This window comes from Podarcis muralis, chromosome 15, assembly GCF_964188315.1.
Source record: "Podarcis muralis chromosome 15, rPodMur119.hap1.1, whole genome shotgun sequence".
Lineage (NCBI taxonomy): Eukaryota > Metazoa > Chordata > Lepidosauria > Squamata > Lacertidae > Podarcis > Podarcis muralis.
The window spans coordinates 29,120,831-29,145,543 of NC_135669.1; the positions used below are offsets into that span (position 1 = coordinate 29,120,831).

A 24,713-nucleotide genomic window follows, 5' to 3' on the forward strand; every position below is an offset into this window, starting at 1 on the left:
AAGGCCAGGAACAAGCCCTGAGGGGCTGGTACCATCCTCTGCTGGCATCTGCCCCAGGCTTCTAAGTAGAAGTTGAATGCAGAGCTCTCCTGTATAGGTTAGGCTGTCTCAGAGACTGGCCTGCCAGCCAGAATGCCCTTCCCTCCTCCTCCTCTGCTTGCAGGACGGGCTAACTTTAACCTTTTGGTGTTGCACATGGCAACCCCCAGTAAATATTGACTTCTGGAAGGATGAGACTGCTGGAGTGCTGGGCCCCTGTCATCGAGTGGAGCTGGCATGGGAGTGAAGGAAGCCAGAGAGGGAGGGAGGGAGGGTCTCCTTGTGGGCTCCATCTATCAAGCCCCAGTGCCTAAAGGCACCTCTACCCCGACCCCCCAATCCCAATCCAGGTTTGCCCTCCAGGGGAGAAATTTCTGCCATAATTTACAAGCAAAGTAGGGGAGAGTCTTCTTGCCAGTGGCCGAGAAAGGGCTCAGGGGAGTATCGGGTGACAGGGACACTTTCCTCTTTGGTTTTGTGGCTGGAGGGGGGCAAGAAATACACATCCGATTTAGAAGCAGAGGGTTTGTGTCCAGGCCAGCCAAGGCTCCATGCCCCAGGCAACTAAACTGTCGGTGCCATGTGGCAAACCTGGATTCCAATTCCCTTGACACCACGCCCCACACCACTTCTGATCCCCAATGAAATCCCTGCTTCCTCTTAAGGGGGGAGGCTGGGGGCATAGGGAGTGAGAGAGGGGCTGGCCTGCTATCCTAAGGGTCACAAGAACATTGACTCATTGAATCGTAGAGTTGGAAGGGACCCTGAGGATCATCTAGTGATTAGTCCAACCCACCGCAAGAAGAAGAAGAAGAAGAGTTTGGATTTGATATCCCGCCTTTCACTCCCTTTAAGGAGTCTCAAAGCGGCTAACATTCTCCTTTCCCTTCCTCCCCCACAACAAACACTCTGTGAGGTGAGTGGGGCTGAGAGACTTCAGAGAAGTGTGACTGGCCCAAGGTCACCCAGCAGCTGCAAGTGGAGGAGCGGAGACGCGAACCCGGTTCCCCAGATTAGCAGACTACCGCTCTTAACCACTACACCACACTGGCTCCTGCCACTGGCAAGGCAGGAATATGCGGCTGTCCCATACAGGGATTGAACCTACGACATTGGCATTATCAGCACCACATTCTAACCAACTTGGGGCTATAAAAAGAGCCCCGCCAGAGCAGGCCAATGGCCCATTTAGTCCAGCATCCTTTTAGCCAAAAGCAGGATTTGAGTGCAACAGCAACTCTCTTCTCCTGTGGCTTCCAGCAACTGGCATTTGGATGCATTGCTGCCTCTGACCGTGGAGGCAGAGCATAGCCATCTTGGCTAGTAGCCATCAATAGCCTTTTCCTCCTCCACGGATTTGTCCAATCCTTTTTTAAAGCCATCCAAGTTGGTGGCCATCACTGCCTCTTGTGGGAGGGAGTTCCGCAGTTCAACTATGCACTGGAAAAGGTTACGCAGTCCAGAGGGAGGAGGATGTCCATAGGTTCAACATGCATCACACACACACCCCCCGCTCTAAAAAGGGCAATATTTTGGAACCAATGTCCAGAAAATGGACTTAGGATGTGCTTTAGCCCGGTGCTAAAATCCTCAGGAGGCCTCATGACATTCTCAGGATGATGGTGGATCAGTTTTGCGGCCCTGGTGTGAGAATCTGTTTGATGCTATTCTGGCTCTCCTCAGTCTCCTTCCGCCTTCCTTCCTTCCTCTGCAAGGGCTTGGAAGGCAGGATCTATATTTGGGTTTTCTGAAGGGTCTCTCTGCGTTTTGCCTGGAGGGAGCCATTGCTGGGTTCTTGAGAGGCAGCCTTCCTCCTGTTTACATTTGGAGGGTGCAAAAAAACGAAAACCTCTCACCAAGGAGTAATGGTCATTTTGCCCTTCAAAGGCTGTAGGCAAAGCCACATCAATCAACTTAATAAAGCGCTTTCACCACCACTGTTCAAAGGGCAATTCGGATCATATTGGAAGAGTAATTCCCATGAACTTTGGCGACATTAAATTCCAGTTGTTTATGTCGCAAGGAGGCAATGCTTAAATGTCAATAGGATTGTTTTCCATTTTGGAAATGCAAATTTATCTCTCTCCCCCCCCCCCCCCCCCCGGTGGTGCATAAAACATTGAAATCTGGGTTGTCTGGAGCTCAGGGTCCTTTTACATGCAGTGATTTTTTTCCCTTTATGGGTGGAGGAAAACTGCTTGCTGCAGTGGAGCCGGATTCCTGCCCAGGACCTGATCCCACCAAGCCCTTGGACTTGATCCAACTTCCTCCAGCCTGTAATCTGCACAGCCACCGCCAGCAGGCCTTGGGGATGTTTGTGGGGATGTCAGTCTCTCCCAGACCTGCTTCCAGATGTGGGGCTTCAGGTTGTCCCCTGTGAGAACAGGACGCTGGACATGATGCCACCCGTCTCTATGGTCTGCTTGAGCTGAATGGTTGTTCTTACGATGCCTGATTGATGCAGAAATCATCATCTCTTGGCAGCAGTAGGATAATCGGTCTGGCTGCCCTGCTCAAGAGATGCTCTGAAGAGTCAAAGGTTATTGGAAGTCAGGCTACTCAGCAGCTGAAGACAGTTCTACATAGTGACATTTCTTTTTCTTGGAGGAGATCTGAGTGCAGCTGTGCCCACAGGGGCTCCTGGTTTTGTTTCAGGGGTTTCCTTAGATAAGAACACCAGAAGAGCCTGCTGGATCAGGAGAATGGCCCATTCAGTCCAGCATCCTGTTCTCACAGCGGCCAATCAGATGCCTTAACATAGGCATACACAAACTTGGCCCTCCAGATGTTTTGGGACTACAACTCCCATCATCCCTGACCACTGGTCCTGTTAGCTAGGGATGATGGGAGTTGTAGTCCCAAAACATCTGGAGGGCCGAGTTTGCCTATGCCTGCCTTAACAGCTCTCCCCTCTCCTGTGGTTTCCAGAAACTGGTATTCAGAAGCATTGCTGCCTCTGACTGTGGAGGCAGAGCATAGTCATCCCGGCTACTGGCCTGGGACTGGGAGAGGAGGGTGAGAAAACACTCCTAGAAAATGCAAGCAGAGGGATGAGTCATTTCCAGAGTGTCCTTTCAGGTCCTGCTGTTGCCTTCTGCACTGCATGTTTACAATGGGGGCCCTTGAAAGAAGCATCAGCTGGATGTAACCCAACCCCTCCGACGACCAGGCTTCATCTTCCAACTCCACAGGTCAGCATAGGATGAAAATGGGGCTGGTGTGGGCAGGATCTGCCATAAGCTCCTATCCTTCCCTATCTCAAACCAACTGAGTAGCCCTTGCAAGGACCTCTCTCTTGTCAACACTGCCTTCAGGCTGCCTTTTGCTCCATGTTGCTCCACCGACTAAGAATCGTGGCTTTTTAAATAAATAATAAATAAATGTTCTGCCAGCACCCTTGCAAACAACCCAAGAGCGGACGTCAGTTCACAGCAACTGAATATACATATTATTGGGGGTGGGACGGAGACTAATTGCCTTGATTACACTTAATTGAAATGATCTCACAGCCTCTTGGGATGTGCTGGATTTTCCCTTCTGGACCTCTGGCAGAAAACGTTTCGAGCCACAGCTTCATATAATCAAAGGCGGCTATTTTTGCCTAATGACTCCTCCGTCCAGAGCAGTGTTGTGATCTGGAGTCCAGCCATGTCACAAACATGGCAGGCAGTGAGCCCAGCCCAGCCAAAAGAGCCTCGGAGATGATTGCTTTACAAAAACATTGTGTGCACTGCTAAAGAAGAACTGGCGTTCCGGCTGAATGCAGACTAACTTTTGGAGGCATGTGGAGAAGGTGCCTCACCAACTCCCTGCTCAAAGGCTCAGGAGGCTGCAAACAAATGAATCTGGCCCCGAGTGAGAGTCTCCACCATTACCCATGCACCTCCTTCTGCTGGTCAAACAAGCAAGTTCCTCTTCTGGGTGAAGCTGTTCAGTAAGAGCCAGTTAAGGATATCAGAAGAAGCTGCTAGGTCTGCTCAATGACCCATCTAGTCCAGCATCCTATTCTCACAGTGGCCATTCAGATGCCCATAGAAAACCTGCAAGCTGGACATGGGCACCACAGCTCTCTCCCAACTGCAATTCCCATAGAGGCATAGCATAGCCATTGAGGTCAGCAGCCATCGAGTTTGCCAATCCTATTTTTAAAGCCACCAAGGTTGGTGGCCATCGCTGCCTCACGTCCACAAGTTCTAGTGTTACGAAAGAAGGAAACCTTTTGTCTCTATCCACTTTCTCAACGCCATGCATAATTTTATAAACTTCCACCATGTCACCTCTTACTCCGCCTGAGCTAAAAGACCCCAAATGCTGCAATCTTTCCTCCTCAGCAAGTTGCTCCCGTTCTGCTGACTTGTGGCAAAAGTGGGGAGTGCACAGCGCTTGACTGGCTAGTGCCAGTGCTGTCACGGCCCTCCGTAACTGTGCAGCAGTTTTGCAACTTTGGATCAGGTTAGTGTGTTTTCTTTTTAAAAAACCCAAAAAACTAACGCACATTTAAGTGTCCAATTAACATACCATATTGCATTTGGGTAAATAAAGGTAGACCGAAGATGAGAAACTTGGCCAGAACAGATGATGCGAAGATGGGAATAAACAGAAGGACCCCTGGCCAACACACTCACAGCCGCTGATGTCTTAAAGCTACACTTGTGTGCAGCATCCAGGTGCCTTTAGAAGATGCTAGTCTCACCCACCAACCTCTCTCCCATTACATTGCCCATCTGAGAGTGATGAGGCTTCCCCAGAGCAGGATTTCAAAGAAGGAATTTGGATCATTAGAACCTTCTCCAAGTACCCACCAGGTTTTCCCGAAACACCAAAAGGAGGCTCATGATTGTCTCTGCAAAGAGAGCTTCTTTCCTAAGGGTGAGATGGGATTGCACTTGTGAAATGTATTGGGGATGGGAAAATACAATTGCAGCTGCCCCCACCTCTCTGCCCTCCTTCCTCCTGCCAGCCGGAAAGCTTGAAGGCTTTTCCTTCTGTGGCTTGCAGAGAATGCTTCTTGGGTGCCTCTCTCCTACCCTCTGCGAAATGGGCTTAAAAGAGGCCAATTCAAAGACAACAGGAAGATTTTCCCCAGGGACTTGCTGCTTGGCAAAACTACCCAAGAACTGTTCAATGAACTGTCCACCGGCCGCCCCCTCCTTTTGCGCACAGGTGTCCTCTCCCTCTCGGAGCACACCCTCGCCTCTCTTAGAGGACCCTCTTCTCCCACCCCCAACGATAACGAATTGTTGCTTTGGCAGCTGCGCCCCAACAACTGAGGAGAAGCGAGCCGGGCCAGCAGCTCCTCCCCCCCAGGGGGCTGTCTGTAGCGGCCGGGAAGCTCCCACTCCCCGCGCGTCTTTGCTCCCTCCCTCTCTCGCGCCCACCCATCCCTCTCCAGGCCCGGAGCGGCGGCTGGCTGCCCCCTCCCACCTGCCGTCTATAAAAGGCTGGGTCCGGCTGGGCCGGCCAGAGAGGCGGATGAACACACGGGGCTCTTCGAGGTGCTGCTAGTGTTGTTGGACGCCGGTTGCGCTCCCTGGTGCCATGGAGGTCAGCGCGTCGCGGGGAGCTCAGTCCTCTTCGGGGTCGTCGCCGGGGGACCTGGCGGACCTGAACGCGCAGGATGCGGCGACGGTGTGCGAGGCGCTGGGTCGCTACGAGGAGACGCTGCGCGGCGCTGTGCGCGAGATCCACGTGGACATCCAGGCCTTCAAGAACGGCGTGGACCGACAGGTGGCCGAAGTGCTGCGCCTGGCCAACCCGCTGGCGCACAACGTGGCCGAGCTCCAGCGAGAGAACCGGCAGCTGCGCGCGCACGTGGAGCGCCTGGCCCGGCAGGTGGAGGCCCTCAACCGGGCGGCGGGGCTGCCGGACGCCTCCAGTCCCGAGCCCGAAGCCCCGACGACGACGGCGCCCTGGCCGGGCAGCAGCAGCCGCTTCGCCAGCCACGCCCGGCTCTCCCTCGCCACCAAAAGCCAGGTGAGGTCAACAGGGGTGGGCGGGCAGGTGGGATCGCGCCTTAAAAGGAGCAGCAACAGCCCCGACGGCTTGGAGGCCCCCCCCTGTCCCTTTCTCCCTCGCGCGCTCTCGGCCCCGACGGTCAGGGAGGCTCCGGCCACCAAGCAATCCTTGGGAGCTCTTCGTTCCTCTTGAAGAAGTACCGCTCTGGCACGGGGGGGGGGGGGGTGGAGCAGAAGAGAGGAGGAAAGAAAGAGCCCACCCCCTAGCGGTGGCTGTCGAGCGACCCTCGAGGGCGGGGGATTTGCTGCGGGCAGGATGTTTGCACGAGCGCCTTTGCACGTCGAGCGCGCTGGCTCGAGCAGGGGGTGGCGGCCCTCCGTCCGACGCCCCCTGTGGCCTTTTCCGCGTAGGAGGGGCGCAGGGGGGCCGCCGCCCACCACGTCGGGAACGCTGTGGGCTAGGAGGGAAGAGCCCGTTCCAGCCGCGGGGCGGTGCAAACAGCGCCGGCAGCAAGCGAGGGAGGAGTTTGGGGGACGGTGCCGCCTCCTTCCTGGGGGGTTGTGCGGCCGACCAAAGCTTGTTCTCAGTGGGGGCATTCCTGACCCCAGAACCTCTTTTCAAGAGGAAATGGCTTCTCTAACCACGAAAGCTAAAGGTGTCGGTCTTTAAAGTACCACAGGATGCATTTCTTGTTTTTGCAAGTGCTGGATTTGGGATGCAGAAAGAGAGCACCCTGGAGCATGTGAAGAGTACTGCTGTCCTCTGTCTGGCATTGGGCCACAGGACTGACCAAGCTGTTTTTCAAGACTGGAGTCTAGGGAAGCAGCTGGTGACTTGGGGGCATGGGAATCGGCCAGAGGTTGAGGCTGGGGATGTCTTACGGACCAGCTGCTTGCCAAGCCCCTAAATAGAAGGATGACTTGGGACTTGGTGTCCCTGCCTCCTGTGGAGGAGATGGGATTTCTCAATCTGGATATCGGATGGATTTAGTTGTGTGGGGATCACCTTTTGCCCTATTTTGCGGGGCGGGGGAGGCTTGCTGATTCCCCCATGCTGGGAAATCTGGGGACATGGATGTTAAAATGTTTCCCCAAAAGCACAGGCAAACTAGACTCCCAAGAAGCTAATAAAAAGCAACTATTCCTGGAGAGACAGCTTTGCCTAACAAAAGTTAGATCAGCCACTATTCAGGCTCTGTTGGACTGGACCAAAAGGCTAGGAGCTTTCCAGGAGCCAGGAAGACCCACCTGACAAGACCCCAGGCAGGGTCCTACCCCCATTTGTCCCTCTGCCCAGCATTCGAACTTCACCAAGCGCATTTTGCACCTGGCTATCAGCCACTTGCGGTCAAGTGAAGATGCCTGGGCGCCAGGATGCTGCCTGATGTCTCCACCCCCTGGAGGTGCCTGCCTGGGGCTCCTTGGATCTTCCCTGTTTTCACACACTAGCAACACATCCTTTAGAATTCTTCCTGCAATATTTTTATCTGCACAATCGGAACGCATTTCAAGAACCAAAAGGTCTTGTTGAGAAATACGACTTTTGAGCCCTCTGGCCCCAAAGTAGCAACTAGGACATTCCGTTTTAGTGACTGCAACCTTGGTTTAAGGAGCCATTTGGCTTCTAGCTTATATATCTGGGTTTCTAACACTGCTTGTACCCCCACGGCATGACTCTTCAGAGCTGCACAGTCTCTGGACTGGGAGGCTGATGGGCTGCACTGGGGAACCTCTGGCCTGCCAGTTCTCCTCATTTGACCCTAACCAGCTTAAGAACATAAGAACAGCCTGCTACATCAAACCAAAGGGGGCACATCTAGTCTAGCAGGGTCATGCGGCTGGTTTGGCCCCAGCTTTTGCCATCCCACCCCCATCTGTCGGTGTGGGGACTTCAAGGCCATCTCCATGGGGAGGTCCGTGCCTTGCCCCCCTCCCAGACTCCTGATCTGCCTTTCTTTGCAAAGCCTCATCTCTGCTGCGGGGCCAAAACCTCGCAGAGACGTTCTGCTTCCGCTGTTTATCTCCCTGGCCTGCGTGTGTGTGAGAGAGTGATTTTCTCCCAGCCCCTCCTGCAGCCTCTGCTGTGTTTTTCTGAAGCCCAAGTGGAGGAGGCAGAGGCAGTGATCCAGCTGTGTGCTCCTGCTTCCAGGTGGCTCCTGCTTTGAGCCGCCTGCTGCTGTCAGGACCACTTAGCCATGACGTCACCTTGGCAGCTGAGCCCTGGGGGGAGGGAGGGGGAGGAGAGGAGCGCAGGCAGCTGGAGTCCCCCTCCAGCCCAGCAACCAGCCTCTGGCCTTTCCATCGGCATGATTAATGGCTTTTGCAGGGAGTGGGCCTGGTTTATGTTACGCTCAGCGACAGCAGAGGTTGACAGCCGGGGCTTCGGAAGGGTCTGCATTTTGTTCTCTCCAAGCTCACCTCTGGGTGCTCCCCACGTCGGCTGGGGCTGAGCGCCCAGCACCGCACGCTCGCTGTGTCACGCAAGCCCATCGCTGGTGGTGCCTGGGGGCAACTGGGGCCAGCTGCTGCTTAGCAGTGGCAAATGTTTCCTGCTGCCTTGTTGAGAGGGGGCTCAGGTTACAAGAAAGGAGATTCAGACTAAACACATGGGGGAAAAACTTTCTGACAGTAAGAGCTGTTCAGCAGTGGAACAGACTCCCACGAAAGGTGGCGGACTCTCCTTCCTTGGAGGTTTTTAAGCGGAGTTTGGATGGCCATCTGTCATGGGTGCTTTAGATTCCTGCATTGCCGGGGTTGGACTAGATGACCCTTGGGTCCCTTCCAACTTTTAAGGTTCTGTGGCAGCCTCACTTTGGAGTGTTAATCCAGCTGTGGGTGGAGGGCATTGCAGGGTTGCCAGTGAGGTTCAGGTCTCCATGTTCCCCCTTCACCCCTCAGCCACAGAGGCTGCCCAGAGGACATAGCACCTAGTGGGTGCGCTGGTCTGGTCAGCTGCTCAACAGGCCCCCGCCCTGTGGCTGTCTCCAAGGCCCTCCTTTCACCACCCGTGGGTGACAACCAGGCATATTGCACAGGTCACCACTTTCCTCCCGCATCCCACATTCCTGTGCCTGGAGGTTTTTCTCTGTGTCCTGGATGTGGTGGAGACTGTGGTTGCTCAACTGATGAAAAGAAAATGCTTTGTGCATGCTCCGAGAGACACCCCTTCCCTTGTTTCAGACCCCAGGCCAATATTTGAAAGGAGCTCTTTGCAAATCCCCAATTCCAGGTGGGCACATCTTCTCCAGGTGATGTACCTCCTGCCAGTGGGTTGCAGTTCCTGGCTTAAGTTTGTGCCAAGGGCTGCAGGTCATTTCTTGACAGGTGGTGGTGGGGAACAGGGCAGTCTGGTTTATTGAGGACATGGATCTCGCAGATTGGCTATGGTGAAGTTCATTTTGATATTTGGAGACATTTTTAGCACGAGTGACAAATATAATAATCCTTCATTGTGTGTGTGTGTGTGTGTAATTCTGCATTGTTATTTCATAGATCACTTGATAAACATAATGATTTCTCAGAAATGTGCCAGCTTTTGTATGTGCAGCTTTTTCTTGTGGGCAACTGGAAACAAGCCCCCCACCCCAATGAAATTGAAGGTTCTAAGATTCAGGGCAGACGAAGTCCTTCTTCACACAGCACAAATTGTGGGACTCACTGCCTCAGGAGGAAGGGATGGCCACCAATTTGGATGGCTTTCAAAGTGGATGAGACAAATTCAGGATGTGCCCCTGAAGAGTGGGGACTGGGGGGTCATCAGTGGGGAGGGGGCTGCTGCTGTTGCATTCATGTCCTGCTTATGAGGATATCTGGGGCATCTGGTTTATTTCCAGGTGTCAGATGTGTTGTGTTGGGGTATCAATTAAAAACCATACAGCATTTAGCACAGCATATTACAATTGCTAGAACAGGCAGGAAAATTAAAGTGGTCCATGGTGTGGGGGAGTTTGGGAGCCCCTGTCAGCAGCACACTTGAGGTTCAGAAGTACCCCCCACTCCCCCCAAAAAACCTGCATTCTGAAAAGCTTTGAAGCTCTGCTCTTTGGGGTTCTGGCCCCACACATGCTCCTCTCAAAGTTCTTTTCTTCTTTTTTTGCAGAGTTTGGATTTAGATGATCTGAGTGACTTGAAGAGCAGGAGAGCCCCTGACTCAGCTGCATTGGAGAATGGGCACCACCAGCCCTCCGGAGGTAAGGAAGCCAAGTAACTCCATGCTGGAGAAATTGTAGAGGTAGAAGGGACTCAAAGGGTCATTAGTTGAACCCCCTGCAATGCAGGAATCGCAGCTAAATGAAGGACAGGCTGTACTCCTGAACAGCCCCAAATTTGGCCCACTCCAAACCTGAAAACTCGCAATGCTGCCTTTGTGGGGTGGAGTGGGGTATGGCTTATGGGGTCTCTTTTACCCTGTATCCATCCCAGAGATGGGAAGACGAGCGAAATCTACATTATTGCGACGGAGGTGTTTGTTTGCTTATTCATGCTTGTGTCTGAATGAAAATCAAGGCAGTTTACAAACACTCCATTTACAACGTTCAACATGAACCTTTAACATTTTTTTCAATTCTCTCTTTTTCAAAGTTGTGATTGCGATCCCCCTAGGGGATGAAGGAGGGATAGAAACGACTGAAAAGTTTTCTGAGTACAAGAGCATAAGCCCAGGCATAGGCAAACTCGGCCCTCCAGATGTTTTGGGACTACAACTCCCAACATCGCTAGCTAACAGGACCAGTCATCAGGGATGATGGGAGTTGTAGTCCCAAAACATCTGGAGGGCTGAGTTTGCCTATGCCTGGCATAAGCAAATATCACAAGTCATGGATTGCGTAAAGGTGCCAATGGTGTTGAGTGAGCCTTGCTCTGGGAGCCATCAGGCCAAAGTGGGACCTCCTTTTTCCCTTCTCTGACCACCTCCCTCCACCCAAACCTGAGAACAGGGGAACTACGGCAATCAGGAAATGAGCAGCCAGCTCCTTGCTGTTCACCTGCTGCAGTGAGCCTCTGCTTCTGGCTTGCAGGTGCCCCCAAAGTCCTGCCTGCTTTCTCCAACACAGAGGAGGATCTCTGCAGTGGCAAAAGCCAAACAGCATCCAGGAGGGCAACCTGCCGCCCCCAGCTAAATACATAGAGGTTCAGAAAAAGGCAACCAAAATGATCAAGGGGATGGAGTGAATCCCCTATGGCAGCCTTTCTCAGCCTTGGGTCCCCAGAAGTTGTTGAACTACAACTCCCATCACCCCTAGCTAGCAAGGCCAGAGCTCAGGGATGATGGGAGTTGTAGTCCAACAACATCTGGGGACCAACAGGTTGAGAAGTGCTGTCCTACGGGGAAAGGTTGCAGCATTTGGGACTTTTTAGTTTAGAGAAAAAGCGAGTAAGAGGCGACATGATAGAAATTTATAAAATGATGCATGCCGTAATTGGAGGAAGTGGATGGAGAAAGGTTCAGTGAAGGTGAATGCTGGAAGGTTCAGGAGAGAGAAAAGAAAATACTTCTTCCTGCAGCACATAGTTAAACTGTGCAAATCCCACGGCAGGTCAGTGATGGTCTCCAACTTGGATTGCTTTCAAGGAGGATTGGGCCAATTCATGGAGGAGGAGAGGGCTATCCATGGCTGCTGGCCACCATGGCCCTGCTCTGCCTCCGCAGTTGGAGGCAGCAATGCTTCTGAATACCAGTTGCTGGAAACCTCAGGCGGAGGGAGAGTGCTCTTGAGCTCAACTTCTGCTTGTGTGTTTCACAAAAGAGGCATCTGGTGGCCACTGTGAGAATAGGATGCTAGCAGGCGGATGTCTGGTTTGGCAAAAGCAGCATTGTGTCCTGGAGGGGGGTCACACACACACACACACACACGTTCAGCACTGGAAAGCTCAGTTGGTTAGAGCAATTAAGTGTTGATAACACCAAGGCTGCAGGTTCGATCCCCGTATGGGACAGCTGCATATGGCTGCATTGCAGGGGGTTGGACTAGATGATCCTCAGGTCCCTTCCATCTCTACAGTTCTATTCTTCTTCTTGCCACCGTCCTCACTCCCCCTGCCCACCCCGTCCCAGTAGTTTGAAGCAATAGCATGTTTTTGTCAGCTGCAGGAAATGATAATAATCTCAGAAGGAGGAAAAAACAAGATGTTGCAAACTGCTTGGAGGGATCCGTCCTCCTCTAAAAGATGGTCTAGAATTTTTCCATTAACGTGAGCTGTTCCCTATGAACATGCAGAGCCCCAATAGTGACCTTTGCACTCAGTCTACTTTTGCGTCTCTCCCCGTACCCCCCAGGTCTGGGGGGGCCGCCTCCTCCTCCTCCTCTCCACCGGCCGAATTCTTCCCCCGAGGCCCACGAGCCGGCAGTGAGTCTGCGGATGCCGCACCTTCCTGTGACCTCCGTCACCAGAGTATCAGAAACTTATTCGGGAGAAACCACGGGGTCACCCATCTCGCCAAACGTTCCCGGAGGGCAGCCGAGCGAGGCTGTGTCGAAAACGTCAAGCCAAGGAGGTAAAAGAAGAGCAGGAACCCAGATGGTGGCCGTTGAATAGTGGGTAGACATGGCAGACGACACAGCGATTTCTCCAAAGCAGCTCTTTATTTTGTAAGCTGGAACAGAACTGAACCGCAAACAGCTCAGCCGGCCTGCTTTTATAGGCAGCCGGCTGTCAACATTGTAGCAACAACAACCCAGGGTTTCCTGCCTAAAATAACTGACGTGGACCTGAGTGAAAACAATCTACAGTATCCCCCTGCTGGCCCAGGGTGAGAACTTCAGTACATAACACCGGCTGGTGGCAGTGGGAGGCATGTGACTCCCTTCAGCCATTGAGGGCCTCACCCCCAAGGCGACCCGTGAGTGTTGTGCCTCAGACCCCAGCAGGATTGCCAGGAGGGCTTTGTCCTAGGTCCTTTAAATATGTGTTTACTGTGGAGTTATAAGTAGTTGTAGTAGGGGGTCCCCCGAATCTCCCCAGCAGCTTAGAGGATCAACTGTTCAAACACATTTGCCAGTGCAGGGGGAGGCCTACCCTCCTGTTCCACCAGCCTGGGTCTGATCCTTGGTCTTCACATGCCCTGGTCATAGCTACCAACTTTCAGATTTGAAAATAAGGGATCAGCAGCCTCACCCGTCCCGGGGACAGTCTACGCCGGGATATCTAACAATCCGGGATAGCAGCGGGAAATGGCACTGGAATAAGGGAATTTCCCGCAAAAAAAGGGAAGGTTGGCAGCCATGGCCCTGGTGGTTTTGCAATAAAGACACGGTGCATGAAAACCAAACCTGCAGGTTTCTGACTTCTGCTTCTTTGCAGTGAGCGCAGTGAAGAACTGGAGCATAAGTTCCACGAGGACCGGAAGCGCCTCCGTCACCTCAGGTCAGCCGGCTTTTCTGACTGAATAGCTTCCCCTGCCCCTCCGTTTACAACAAGGGGTTTCCATAATTACAGTATGGACGTGAATTCAGGGCCCACAGTTTTGGCCACCAGCTCAGATGGCATTAAAGGGCTAGGCAAATTCATGGAGAGGGCTCTGGATGGCAACTAGTCACAATTGCTATGCTCTGCCACCACGGTGGGAGGCAACAGTGCCTCTGAATACCTCAGGAAGAGGATTCTTGAGCTCGGGTTGTGTTTGTAGGCATCTGGTTGGCCACTGTGAGAACAGGATGCTGGACTACATGGGCCGTTGGCTTGATCCAATGGACACTTCTTATGCTCTTATGGGCCACTTCTACATGGATCTGCATGACACTCAAAACACTAGGCCTGCATTAGCTAGGGGACATTGATGGACCCTTGGCTCTGCAAAGACTGGAGGAGATGGACTTAGGTAGCAAATAGGAGTCTCTGTTTATGAGCCTGGTTAACCAGCAGCAATAAATACCTTAAAGGGATCTGGGCACATGTGGCTATAAGGATTTTCAGGGAGTGGAAAAGCCAATTGTTCCCTGGGCAGGAGTTCTGTAAATGCGGGGAGGGGGAACCACCAAAATGCCTTCCTTCATTCGCATTCATTTCATTTTATCCGCAGAGAAATTCTCTTCCGTGACAAAGTCAGTGTCAGCCGTAACCTACGGAGCCCACCAGGCTAGTGAAAGGTGAGGCTTTGGGGCTGGGGGGCTTGGAGGCATTGTTCAGGGAGCCCCCACACCTTCAAAAGGATTGATCATCTGTAGCTCTCTTTTAACGGGACATTTGCCCTTTTGTTTGTTCTGACAGCATTGTTGCAGACAACCAGCGGGATGCAGCCCCGAAATCCCACTCCCCACCCCCCACGGTCCACAGGCAGGTGGAGAAACGGAGAGAGCTGGTGAGGTCTCAGACGCTGCCCCGGACCTCTGGGACGCAGGCCAGGAAGGCCCTCTTCGAGAAGTTTGATCAGGACAGCGGGAAGTATGTGGCGCCTCCCGTGGTCCCAATTTGTAGCTGTGAGGGATGCATATCTATATGCACATGTATAAAATGGGGGTACAGCTGACTTGACAGCAGTACATGCATAAAGGATCCAGGGGTTTTAGTAGACCAGAAACTGAATGTGAGTACACAGTGTGATGCAGCAGCAAGAAAGGCTAGTGCAATTCTAGGCTGCATCGACCAAAGTCTAGTGTCCAGATCAAGGGAAGTAATAATATTACTGCCTTAGTCACACAGCTGGAATACTGTGTCCAGTTCTGGGCATGACAGTTTAAGAAGGACATTGACAAGCCAGAAGGTGTGCAGAGGAGGGTGAACCAAGATGGTCAAATTTCCTGCGAGCAAAGAAGAGACAAAACCTCTTGCGGCTGCCATAGCCCAGCTCATGGAGGAGACTGCTATCGACAGCTACTAGCCCCGGTGGCTGTGCCGTGCCTCCACATTGGGAATAGCCAAGTCAGTAGAGCATGAGACTCTTAAATCTCACGGTGGTGGGTTCGAGCCCCATGTTGGGCAAAAGATACCTGCATTGCAGGGGGTTGGACTAGATGACCCTTGTGGTCCCTTCAAACTCTACAATTCTGTGCTCTTCCCTGCAGGGGCAAAGGGGAGGGGCGGGCCAAGCTGAAGCGGTCGCAGAGCTTTGGGGTCGCCAGTGCGAGCAGCATCAAGCAGATCCTCCTGGACTGGTGCCGATCCAAAACCATCGGCTACAAGGTATTTGCTTATTCCGTTGCCTGTATCTCCCACCACCTCCTTTGCGGAGCTCTGGGTGGCGTATGGGGGTCTCCCTCTTCCTCATTCAATCCTCACAACCCTGTGGGGTAGGCTAGGCTGAGAGGCAGGGCCTGATCCCCAAGGTTATACCCAGCCAACTTGATGGCCAAGTAGGGATCCCCATCTCACCGTCTCCCTCCTTCACTCTTGTAGAGCCCCATGGCCTGTTGTGAAAGGGGAGGGGGCATTGTAATCCTGATAGCACAGAGCATTCCTTCCTTCTAACTTCTGGCCCCTCCCCTCCACCTCCGGCAGCACATCGACCTGCAGAACTTCTCCTCCAGTTGGAGTGACGGGATGGCATTCTGTGCCCTGGTCCACTCCTTTTTCCCGGAGGAATTTGACTACCAAGCACGAGACCCCACCAAGCGCAAGGAGAACTTTGAAGTGGCCTTCAGCACGGCGGAGTAAGTAGGCTGCAGCCTCCCTGCTGCCTGGGCTGGAAGCTCACCCTTGGTGGGCACAGAGATTGGTTGCACAGGCTCTCCAGTTAAGACTGTGGCATTTATAGCCCCTGCCTGACATTTGGGGAGGGCTTGCAGGGCACGGGTAGGGAGAGAATACGTTCTGTGAGATGGAGGGCCTGGGGCAAGTCCACCTGAGCCTCCTTTGCAGGGAGGTCTGAGGAATGACCGCATTTGAAAAACGGTACGGTTCTGGTTGCCTCGCCTCAAAAAGGAGTTGGGAAAGATCCAGAATAAGGCATCCCAAGTGATCAAGGGGGTGCAGCGACTCAAGGTGGTGCAATGGGTCAGTGTGTCTGGCTGCTAACCAGGGATAGTTGTGGGCACTGTTCCTGCATTGCAGGGGGTTGGACTAGATGACCCTTCGGGTCTCTTCCAACTTACAATTCTGTGACCCCCTTACAAGGAACAGTTGCAGCATTTGGGACTTTTTGCTTGGAGTAAAGGCAAGTAAGAAGTTTAGGAAATGCTGCAGAACTTGTGAACATGCAGTGAAGCTGCACATAGGAAGGTTCAGTATAGAGAAAAAGCATTTCATGCAGCGTGTAGTTCAACTGTGGAACTCCCTGCCACAGGGGGAAGTGATGTCCACCATCTTGGATGGCTTTAAAAGGGGATTGGGCAAGGTCACGGAGGAGGAGAGGGCTATTGGTCGCAGTGGCTATGCACTGCCTTGGAATCCGTTTCTGGAAACCACAGCAGGGGAGAAAACTCTTGTGCTTGTGCCCTGTGTGCGGGTTTCCTGCAGGCATCTGGTTGGTCGCTGTGAGAACAAGATGCTGGACTAGATTGGCCCCCTTTGGCCTGATCATCAGGCTCTTCCGATGTTCCTCTCTCTCTCCTTCCTCTGACTCTCGGCTGCATCTTGCAGGAAAATGGCCGGCTGCGACCGCCTGATCGAAGTGGACGACATGATGCTGATGGGCCGCAAGCCGGACCCCATGTGCGTCTTCACCTACGTCCAGTCCCTCTACAACCACCTCCGGCGCTTTGAATGAAGCCAGCGCAGGCCGTGAAGGGAGCCGCCACGGCCGCCTGCCGAGAGGGTTGTGGCGCTGCGCTCGCCGGAGGAGCAAACAGTTGCTCCCTCCCCTGTGCCCACCTCTTCCTGCGTTGCAGACGGGCACAGGCTGCCACCGCCCCAGGCCCAGTGCCAGTGGGTTGTGGAGGCAGGGCTGGCTGGTCGAGGCAGAGGTTTCTTGTTCTCTCCAGGCAGCTGAGGCTGGAGGAGGTGCTCAGGCTGCCCTTTCCTCCATTTGGCACAGGCCCCCAGGGGTGTCTGCCTGTGCCTGGAAGCTGCCTTCATCATGTGTGCCAACAGAGCTCAGTGCCACCCTCTCACCCACCCCTGAGCCCTGTTTTCTTGAGTTGAGGTTAGTAGCAGAGGCTGGATGCCAGGTGCTAGATGTGGCCAGGGGTAAGTTCTTGAAGGAACCCCCCAGCCTGTGTGTGTTTGTGTTTGGCATTGGGTAGCCCAGTTCCGTTTTTACTTCTACTGTGAAGGCAACCTTGCTTCCGCTGCCCAACTCCAAGATGCAACAGCCCATGTGGCCAAGCTGAGAGCTGAACAATTGCCCCATTGGCCACAGGAGCCACAAGTCAGATTGCCAAGGCCAGCCTGGTTCCTCTTTCTCCCACTTTCATTTCCCACCTTCAAGGCAGGCCACGCTGTTTGTATGTGTGTGTGTGTGTGTGTGTTCACTCTGTCTTCCTGCTTTGGACATAGTTGAAGCCAGCCTGAAGACCCCAGGGGGTTAGAGGGGAGAAGACTCTGCATAGTTCCCCAAATATGGAAACTGAGCAGGACTTCTTGTCTCAAACAGCCCCCCTCCCAGCTTGAAAATGAGTCCTAAAATTCTGCACCCTGTGGAGGAGGGCTCCTTAGTTCCGCTACCCCCACCCTGACCCACCCTAAAAAAGGTGCTTCCGGCTTCCTCAGGCCAGCAAGAGCTTTTGGGCTAAGGCTTCCTTGCTGATATTTATACATACATATATATATAATGCCTGGCTCTGTACAGATGGCCATTTCTAATCCTCTCTCGATATATTAAAAGGCAGCTCTTGTTTGGTCTTCGTCCTTTTATTCCGAAAAGCAACATTTATGAACTTGTAAACATCAAGTCAACCTTAAATAACAGCGGCAACTAAGTTAGAAAAAGAGACAGACATAAAAAGGCACGAACATCAGAAACACGCAACGGCTTTCCTCGAAATGGGTGCAATGGCTCCTTCCTAGAGTGGAGAGGAATCGCCCCCAGGAACAAATCCAGCTTCTCTGCACGTGCGAATGGATGCAGGCAGACTGTCCTCTCTAAAGGAGGGGAGGGGGCTGCTGTGCCTGCTTGAGCTTGCAATGCAAAGCCTCCTGTAATGCATCTGCTCCCGAAACACACTGGCAACAGCTGACTTGGAGTGGACAGGACCTCTCCCCACCCCTGGAATTGGTAGCAGGAAGAGTATGCGCTCCTGACCATAAATAGGTATACGAAAGCCATGTGGCGCTTGAGCTGGAAGCATTTTGGAGTACCGATCAGTGTTCCCAGAGAATGGGGGGTGGGCAAGGTTAATAAGAGCAAGGTGACCCCTTTGCTGGGGGGCTATCCTGGAAGAGGGGAACCTCTGACTTTACAAGGCTTTCCCCTCTCCTGGGTGGGAGGGAAGGGAGAGGAAATGGGAGCTGTAGGTGGGAAGGGGATTTGTCCGCCTGCACCAGAAGAGCCTCACACGGTTTTCCAGACCTTGTTGAGAAGTTTCACCACCTCCTCGTAAATGACAAAAACGATGGCCACATCCAGGCAGACCCGGCCCAGGCGGGGGACCGTCCCTTTGTAGAACCTGTGCAAGGGAAGAGATCCCAAAATCAGAAAAGGGTTTTCAACAGGTTGCCCCCCCCCTCCACCTGTTAATCCAATATCAGCCAGCAGCTGGTGGGTGGAGACTCGGAAAGGCTGGACCAATTTATTTTATATATGTTTTCATTGAGTTTATTTTATAACACATACACACACTTATCAAACTAAACATAAAAATAACGCCCAATCAAAAAACAAACAGCAACAGAACAAAAAACAAAAAGATACAAATAAAACCTAATAACTATGGAAACTTATACAGAACAACTCATCAACAAAATATATGCGTACTATATTTCAACTCTTCTTCCAACTGGCTTCCTTCATCCTCAACATGGTTCTCTCTTCAATTTTTGGTAAACTGTCTCCTTTTTAGTTTTTTTATTATCCCTTATATTTTCTGTTTTTAATAGCTGAGCTATTTAGGCTCATTGGGTGAGTCCGTCACTGTGTCTCGGCCTGGCCTACTTCACAGGGTTGCTTTGTGGATAAAATGGGCAGCGGTAAAAGGAAAGAGGACCACACACACTTGCTTTGAGCGCACTGGATGAAAGCCACGAATAAGGTTTTTAAACAAATCTGTCGGGGATTCTTGAGCTGCGATTCCTGCATTGCAGGGGGTTGGACTAGAGGACCCTCGGGGCTCCCTTCCAACTCTACAATTCTGTACTAATTAAATGAGTGGGCTGCCTGCAGAGTCAGCAGCTGCAGGTAGGGACATCTTGCAAGGGAAGGCAGAGAACTCTTGGAGGCAGGAGGAATGCCTTTTGTGCTACATCACATATGTCAACAACTGAGAATTGGCAGTGTGTCTTATGACAAATGTGAGAGAGGGAAGAGGAGAAAATGCCAGACAGGGGCTCCATCCAGTATCCTGCCTCCCAGGCTGTATTTTTTATTTATAAAAATACTTCTATACCACTGTATCTAAAAATCAAAGTGGTATATAGAAACAAAACCATAAAAACAGTTTTAAACAGTCAACTAGCCATTGTGGAAGGGTGTGTATTCTCAATTGCTTGCACAGGCCTGGCAGAATAGAAAAGCTTTCAGCAGGCATTTAAATGTTGGCACGGAAGGTGCTTGCTGAATCTCCAGTTGCAGAGAGTTCCACAGGACTGGGCTGATGCAACACCAAGGGCTCAGTTTCTCTGACCAGTGATGCTGCTGCTGCAGGTGATCTCTGTGATCAAGGTGGGACAGAAGGGTTCAGGCAGTCAATGCTGCAACCACAAGAACTCTGCAGAAGATAAATTGGAGTCCTAAAGTCCAGTTCAGTGTGGGAGATTGTGCACTTGGCTTGGCTGGGCTGTGGTGGGTGAGTGAGTGGGGAGAAGAGTCCTGGATTCAAATCACTGCTCAGCCTCAAGGCTCATTGAGCAGCCTTGGTAAAGTCAGTATATCTAGGCCTGGCCTACCTCGTAAGATTGTTGTTAAGGCTAAAACACCACTGAGTCGCCAAAGAGGAGAGACAAAAGAGCCCCAGTGCAAGTCAGCTAAGATGAAGAAGGCCAGTTTAGCCTCACTCACGCCAAAGGGCCCTCATTTTTCAGGATCTGGTAGGCACAATCCAGGGTGTTTCGGTACTTGTATGCTTCCAGTCCCTTGAGAAAGAGAGAAAGAGGGAGGTTTGGAGTTAAGAGCAGCTGAAATCCAGCCCCTTCCCAGAGGTGGCTGGGTGTGCCCTCACCTGCATCCTGGTCTTGACGACATCCAGGGGGGTGTTGCCAAAGACGCTGGCTGCTCCCGCAGTGGCCCCAAACGCAGCCGTGACAAATGGGTTCATCTCCCTGTGCGGGTCGTCCCCTGCCAGGCCCAGCAGAAGGGCAAAGAAAGAGGCATTCAGGCTGATGCAGGAAAGGACTGCCACCACCAGCAGCACAGGGATAAAGAAAGCTCATCCCCGGCTTAGCCGAGTGCCTTCTTACCTAGATACCAGTTGCGGAAGGAGGTCATGACGAAGAAGCGGATGGCCTGGTTGGAGCCTTGCTTGAGGATGGTGGCTGTGAGGCCCTGGTAGGTCCCACGCAGGCCTGCAGGGCAGAGAAAATGGGGAGCTCTGGTTAGGGGGCGGCTGCTGTCTGGTTTCCTTCAAGTCCACCTGGCTTCGGGCCAAGAGAGAGTTTAGAGGTTTCTGTGCGGCAGACAGCCCTATGGCTCTACACTGCTTGGGCAAAGCTTCCCCCATTTTTGGGAAAAGGCCATAGCTCGGTGCTTTTGCATTGCATTGCAGGGGGTTGGACTGGATGACCCTTGGGGTTCCCGTATAACTCTACGGAAGAGCATCTACTTTGCATGCAGAAAAGAACTGGCATGGTGTAGTGGTTAGTTGCCCTCTTCTGAACACCTTCCAGCTTGCCAGTAGTCTTCTTAAACTGGGGTGCCCAGAACCAGACACAGGAGTCCAGGTGGGGTTTTTGAGGCAGAATTCGCCACCAAGCAGCCGTAACGAGGGATTTATTTGTTATTCTGCTGCAGAGACCAAAGCAGCTGCCTGCATTTCCGCTCCAGCTTACCTTGTTCCCGCACAATTTCCCGAACTCCGTGGAAAAAGCCTCTGTACCTGGGTGTCAGGGAGCCCTGATCGTGAATGAACTTCACCTGCAAACGGCAACGAAGCATAACGAATTCAGCACCAAATTTATTCCTTGCCTGTGTCTGTCCTTATCAATAAATCTGAAGGCAAAAATTGGGTAGGAGAAAATGAGAGCTGAGGTGCCCTCCTGCCACACCAATAATGCTCTCTAAATGGTGCAACAAGCTCGACCTGGGTGATGCAGTGTTTAGCTCAAGGTACCTCTCTGCAATCAGGGAGACCTGGGTTCAGAAAAAAATATATCCACTGAGCCACAAAACTTCCTGCATGACCTCAGACCAACAGCCAGACCTACCTCACAGGTAGGCAATGTTAGGAGAAGAGGGTGTGATGTCATGCACATGGGACAGGACCGCCCCCCCCAAACGATGGGCGCAACTCCGTGCCTATGGGTGGGGGCACATTCATTCCTGCCGGCCTCTGCCTCATGGCTGCAGTTCCATCACATCTGCCATGAGACGCAACCAATACTTGGAGCTCCACCTACCTTGATGGTCTCCATGGGGCAGACGACCACCACGGCCTCCGCCACGCCAGCCCCAAGGCCACACAGCAAACTCTTCTTGCTGTCCAGCTTCCCTTGAGGGTCCCTGGCAGAATTGCTGAGGACCTCAAAGACCCCAAACCTGCAGAAAACCAGGGGGCCCAAACTGTGTCATGGGATCATAGAACTGCAGAGTTGGAAGAGATCCCAGAGAGTCAGCTAGCCCAACCCAATGCAGGGATCACAACCACAGAATCCTTGACAGATGGACATCCAACCTCTGCTTTAAAACTTTCCATGAAGGACAGTCTGCTACCTTCTGCGGGGGTCCGTCTGTCTTAAGAAGACAAGAGTTCGTCTTAGATCTGTGCATCCTAAGATGGACAGCCGGGGGGGGGGGGACAAAGGAGACCCCGCCAGAGGATTTGGATGCCATCCTCTTCTAGTGCAGAGGTTTTTGACCTTTTTTGTGTCCACGACTCCCTTGACCAACTACATTCTTTCTGTGGCACCCTTGTGGGGTTCAGGAGCCCAGTTATGTCACCCCTTGCCTGCAGAGCTGGCAGCCTCTCAAACTTTTTTGGACACCCCCTCTTGTGGAGTGTTCCCTCAGCCTCCTCTCCCCTCTCCTTGGGAGATCTCTGGGCAGCTGCTGCTGCTGCCACCCCTGTTCTCTGAACTTCCCCTCCTGACCCAAAGAGAGGTGCCTCTCAGAGGCAACCTTTGCCTGCAGAGCTTATAGACAGGACTGCTGTGCAAGCCTACGGAAGGCAGAGACGCGAGAGGGCAATAGAGGAGGGAGGGGAAAGAAAGAGGGGCAGAGGCCAGTGTTGCCCATGGCACCCCTGACCATCATTCAAGGCACCCCAGGGTGCCACAGCATACTGGTTGAAAACCACTGCTCTAGTGAGTCCATTTGGGTGCTGTATTTAGGACCCCCAAAGTGGCCCCTGTGTGCAAGTCTGAGAAAAGCCAACAGGGTGATGTCGCCAAGAAAGAGCAGCAGGTGCCTACCTGACAGCAGATTTTGGGATGGAGCCATACAGCAGGGAGCTGAGGCCCCTGTACAGCCCCCGGAAGCCATGGTCCTGGACAGTCAGTCTCACACAGTGCCCTGCAAGGGAGGCACCAAAGACGCTGTGAGCACAGGAGATGCGGAATGCGGACTGGCTCACTTGCAAGAGCTGCCTAGAGATCCTGGCTTGAGTAACGTTCTGGGAAGGGAACCACTCAGCTGCAAGGGGGCTATGTGCTCCTTTCAGAGGAACTCTTCCCAGGCCTTTGCTTCACTTGCTAGTCTGCACATGGGATCAAGGGAAGCCTCAATTTCACAGAGGGGGTGTGGCCCAACTAGATCACAAGGAGGGGGTCAGGTGGAAAGATATTTGTTGGGGGCACAAATATGCCTTGTTCTTGGGAAGGAAAAGGGCTGAATCTAACAGCAAATTTATGAGAAGATATTAGGCCCACCCACCAACTTGCCATGGGTAGGGAGACTGGGTCTAAACAAAACCAGAACCAGAACCAGGAGGGGAGTCCCAGTAGGGGGTCAGAGCAGCCAGTCATAGAATTGTAGACTTTGAAGGGATCCCCAAGGGTCATCTAGTCTAACCCCCCCCCCCCGCCATGCAAAGGCCTTGGGACTCTGGCCAACCCGCTCCAAGAGGTGGAAAGGGTGGCTGACCAATGCTCCTGTAGCGCGGTGGGTTGGCCCTCTCATCCAGCTGCAGCTGCGTCTTGACATACTCGGTGGGGAAGGTGATGCAGATCTCGATGCCCCCCGCAATGCCGCCTGAGCAGGAGAGAGAAAAGGGGGTGAGGCGTCAGTGAGCTGGGCCCTGATCTACGTGGAGGAAAGAGGGATGCTCCGTTCCCCAAGAGTCAGCCTGCTGTGTCCTGCTCTGCAGGGCAGGTGGTGCTTCAAGAGAGTCAGCAGAGGAAGCCGCGTTGCACCAAAGGAGGGCGATGACGGTTCGCCTAGCTCAGTACTGCCGGCACTGACTGGCAGCGCCTGTCTGAGGTGCCCGTCGGGAGGTCCTCTCCCATTCCCACCCCTGGAGATGCTGCGTCGGGGGCTTCCTGCAGATAGAAGCAGGTGCTGTGCCCACTGAGTAACACGGTCCTTTGAAGGGCTCTCTCTCCACCCATCCTTCAGCCTCCGGGCCAGAGAGGGGCTCCCGGGGGCCAAAGGCGAGGAGGAGCCACGGGGAAGCCAAGGGACGCCAACCCGCCCGCGCCGGTGGGACCGGGAGGTCGCGCCATCAACCAAAGGGACGTTCTCCTCCTCCTCTCCCCTCATTCCGCACCGCAGTGTGTTCCGCGCCCGCCCGGGGGACGGAAAGTGGGTGCGGGGGAGGGGCCGCCGCGGCCGTTTCTGCCTCACCTGCCAGGATGGCCTTGCCCGGGTGGGTCAGTTTGGGCCGGCCGGGGGCGGCGGCGGCCACCGGAGGGGCTCGAGCCCCGCCAGGCTCCGAGGTCTCGGCCATTCCGACACGCCCAGGCGACTGTGAGGCTGAGGCGGCTCCTCGGCTCGATTACAATATTCATAAGCCCCTCATGAATATTAATAGATGGCGCGGGCCGCTCGAGCCAGCCTCAGGGGGCACGCGGATTGGCAGCTGCGAGGCCCAGAGAGCATGCGATTGGCTGAGCGCAGAGGCGAAGTCGGGTGGCCGAGTGGGATGCTTCCCTCCCCCCACCACATTCGGCTGGCATTGGCGCATGCGCAAGGCCATGCTTTAAGAAAGGACTTTTGGTGCCCGCGCCCCGCAGTCATAGGAGGTAGAGTGGTCCTGAGTAGGAAGGTTGTCTTTAGCTACCCTGGTTCCTCAATAGCGGGAAGGAAGCAGGACACGGATGACAGTAGAGACCGACAACTAGAGTGAACGCTGCCTCCTCTGATGGTGAAGGCAGCAGAGCACAGCCTCCATCATGGCTAGTTAGCCCTTTTTAGTAGTCCTATTGTCCTCCAGGAATTAGACTAATCTTCTTTTTTACAGGTTAACTGCGCTACTGTGAAGGGCCTTCCTTTTGTCTGTCCAACCCTGCTACGCGAAAGTACAATAATAACAAATATATAAGCACACATATACGCGCGCGCATTGTTAGAGTTGGATTAGGACCTGGGGGAGATCAGGGTTCAAA

The 24,713-nt window shown here is 53.2% G+C and overlaps 2 protein-coding genes across 2 annotated transcripts; one reads left to right on the forward strand and one right to left on the reverse strand.

Moving 5' to 3' along the window:
* Positions 1-5,443: 5,443 nt before the first annotated feature.
* Positions 5,444-17,701, forward strand: SMTNL2 (smoothelin like 2). Its single transcript, XM_028707348.2, has 9 exons — positions 5,444-6,012; positions 10,093-10,183; positions 12,271-12,489; positions 13,296-13,358; positions 14,014-14,080; positions 14,202-14,375; positions 14,996-15,113; positions 15,429-15,580; positions 16,509-17,701. The coding sequence occupies exons 1-9, from the start codon at positions 5,578-5,580 to the stop codon at positions 16,633-16,635; spliced, it is 1,446 nt and encodes a 481-aa protein (XP_028563181.1). The 5' UTR covers positions 5,444-5,577; the 3' UTR covers positions 16,636-17,701.
* On the reverse strand, positions 17,699-24,117 carry LOC114585086 (tricarboxylate transport protein, mitochondrial-like). Its single transcript, XM_028707354.2, has 9 exons — positions 23,953-24,117; positions 23,254-23,361; positions 22,584-22,683; positions 21,573-21,711; positions 21,006-21,090; positions 20,418-20,522; positions 20,180-20,295; positions 20,020-20,093; positions 17,699-18,472 (listed from the first exon to the last, which is right to left on the reverse strand). The coding sequence occupies exons 1-9, from the start codon at positions 24,053-24,055 to the stop codon at positions 18,358-18,360; spliced, it is 945 nt and encodes a 314-aa protein (XP_028563187.2). The 5' UTR covers positions 24,056-24,117; the 3' UTR covers positions 17,699-18,357.
* Between the last annotated feature and the right edge of the window lie 596 nt (positions 24,118-24,713).

Coding starts and splice junctions, on each gene's coding strand:
- LOC114585086 (XM_028707354.2), bottom strand. CDS start 24,055: ATGGCCGAGACCTCGGAGCCTGGCGGGGCTCGAGCCCCTCCGGTGGCC. Junction 22,684..23,253: donor ACCGCGCTACAGGAGCATTG/GTCAGCCACCCT, acceptor CCTCCCTTGCAG/GGCACTGTGTGAGACTGACT. Junction 20,523..21,005: donor GGAAATTGTGCGGGAACAAG/GTAAGCTGGAGC, acceptor TCTGCCCTGCAG/GCCTGCGTGGGACCTACCAG.
- SMTNL2 (XM_028707348.2), top strand. CDS start 5,578: ATGGAGGTCAGCGCGTCGCGGGGAGCTCAGTCCTCTTCGGGGTCGTCG. Junction 15,114..15,428: donor CCAAAACCATCGGCTACAAG/GTATTTGCTTAT, acceptor CACCTCCGGCAG/CACATCGACCTGCAGAACTT. Junction 15,581..16,508: donor GTGGCCTTCAGCACGGCGGA/GTAAGTAGGCTG, acceptor TGCATCTTGCAG/GAAAATGGCCGGCTGCGACC.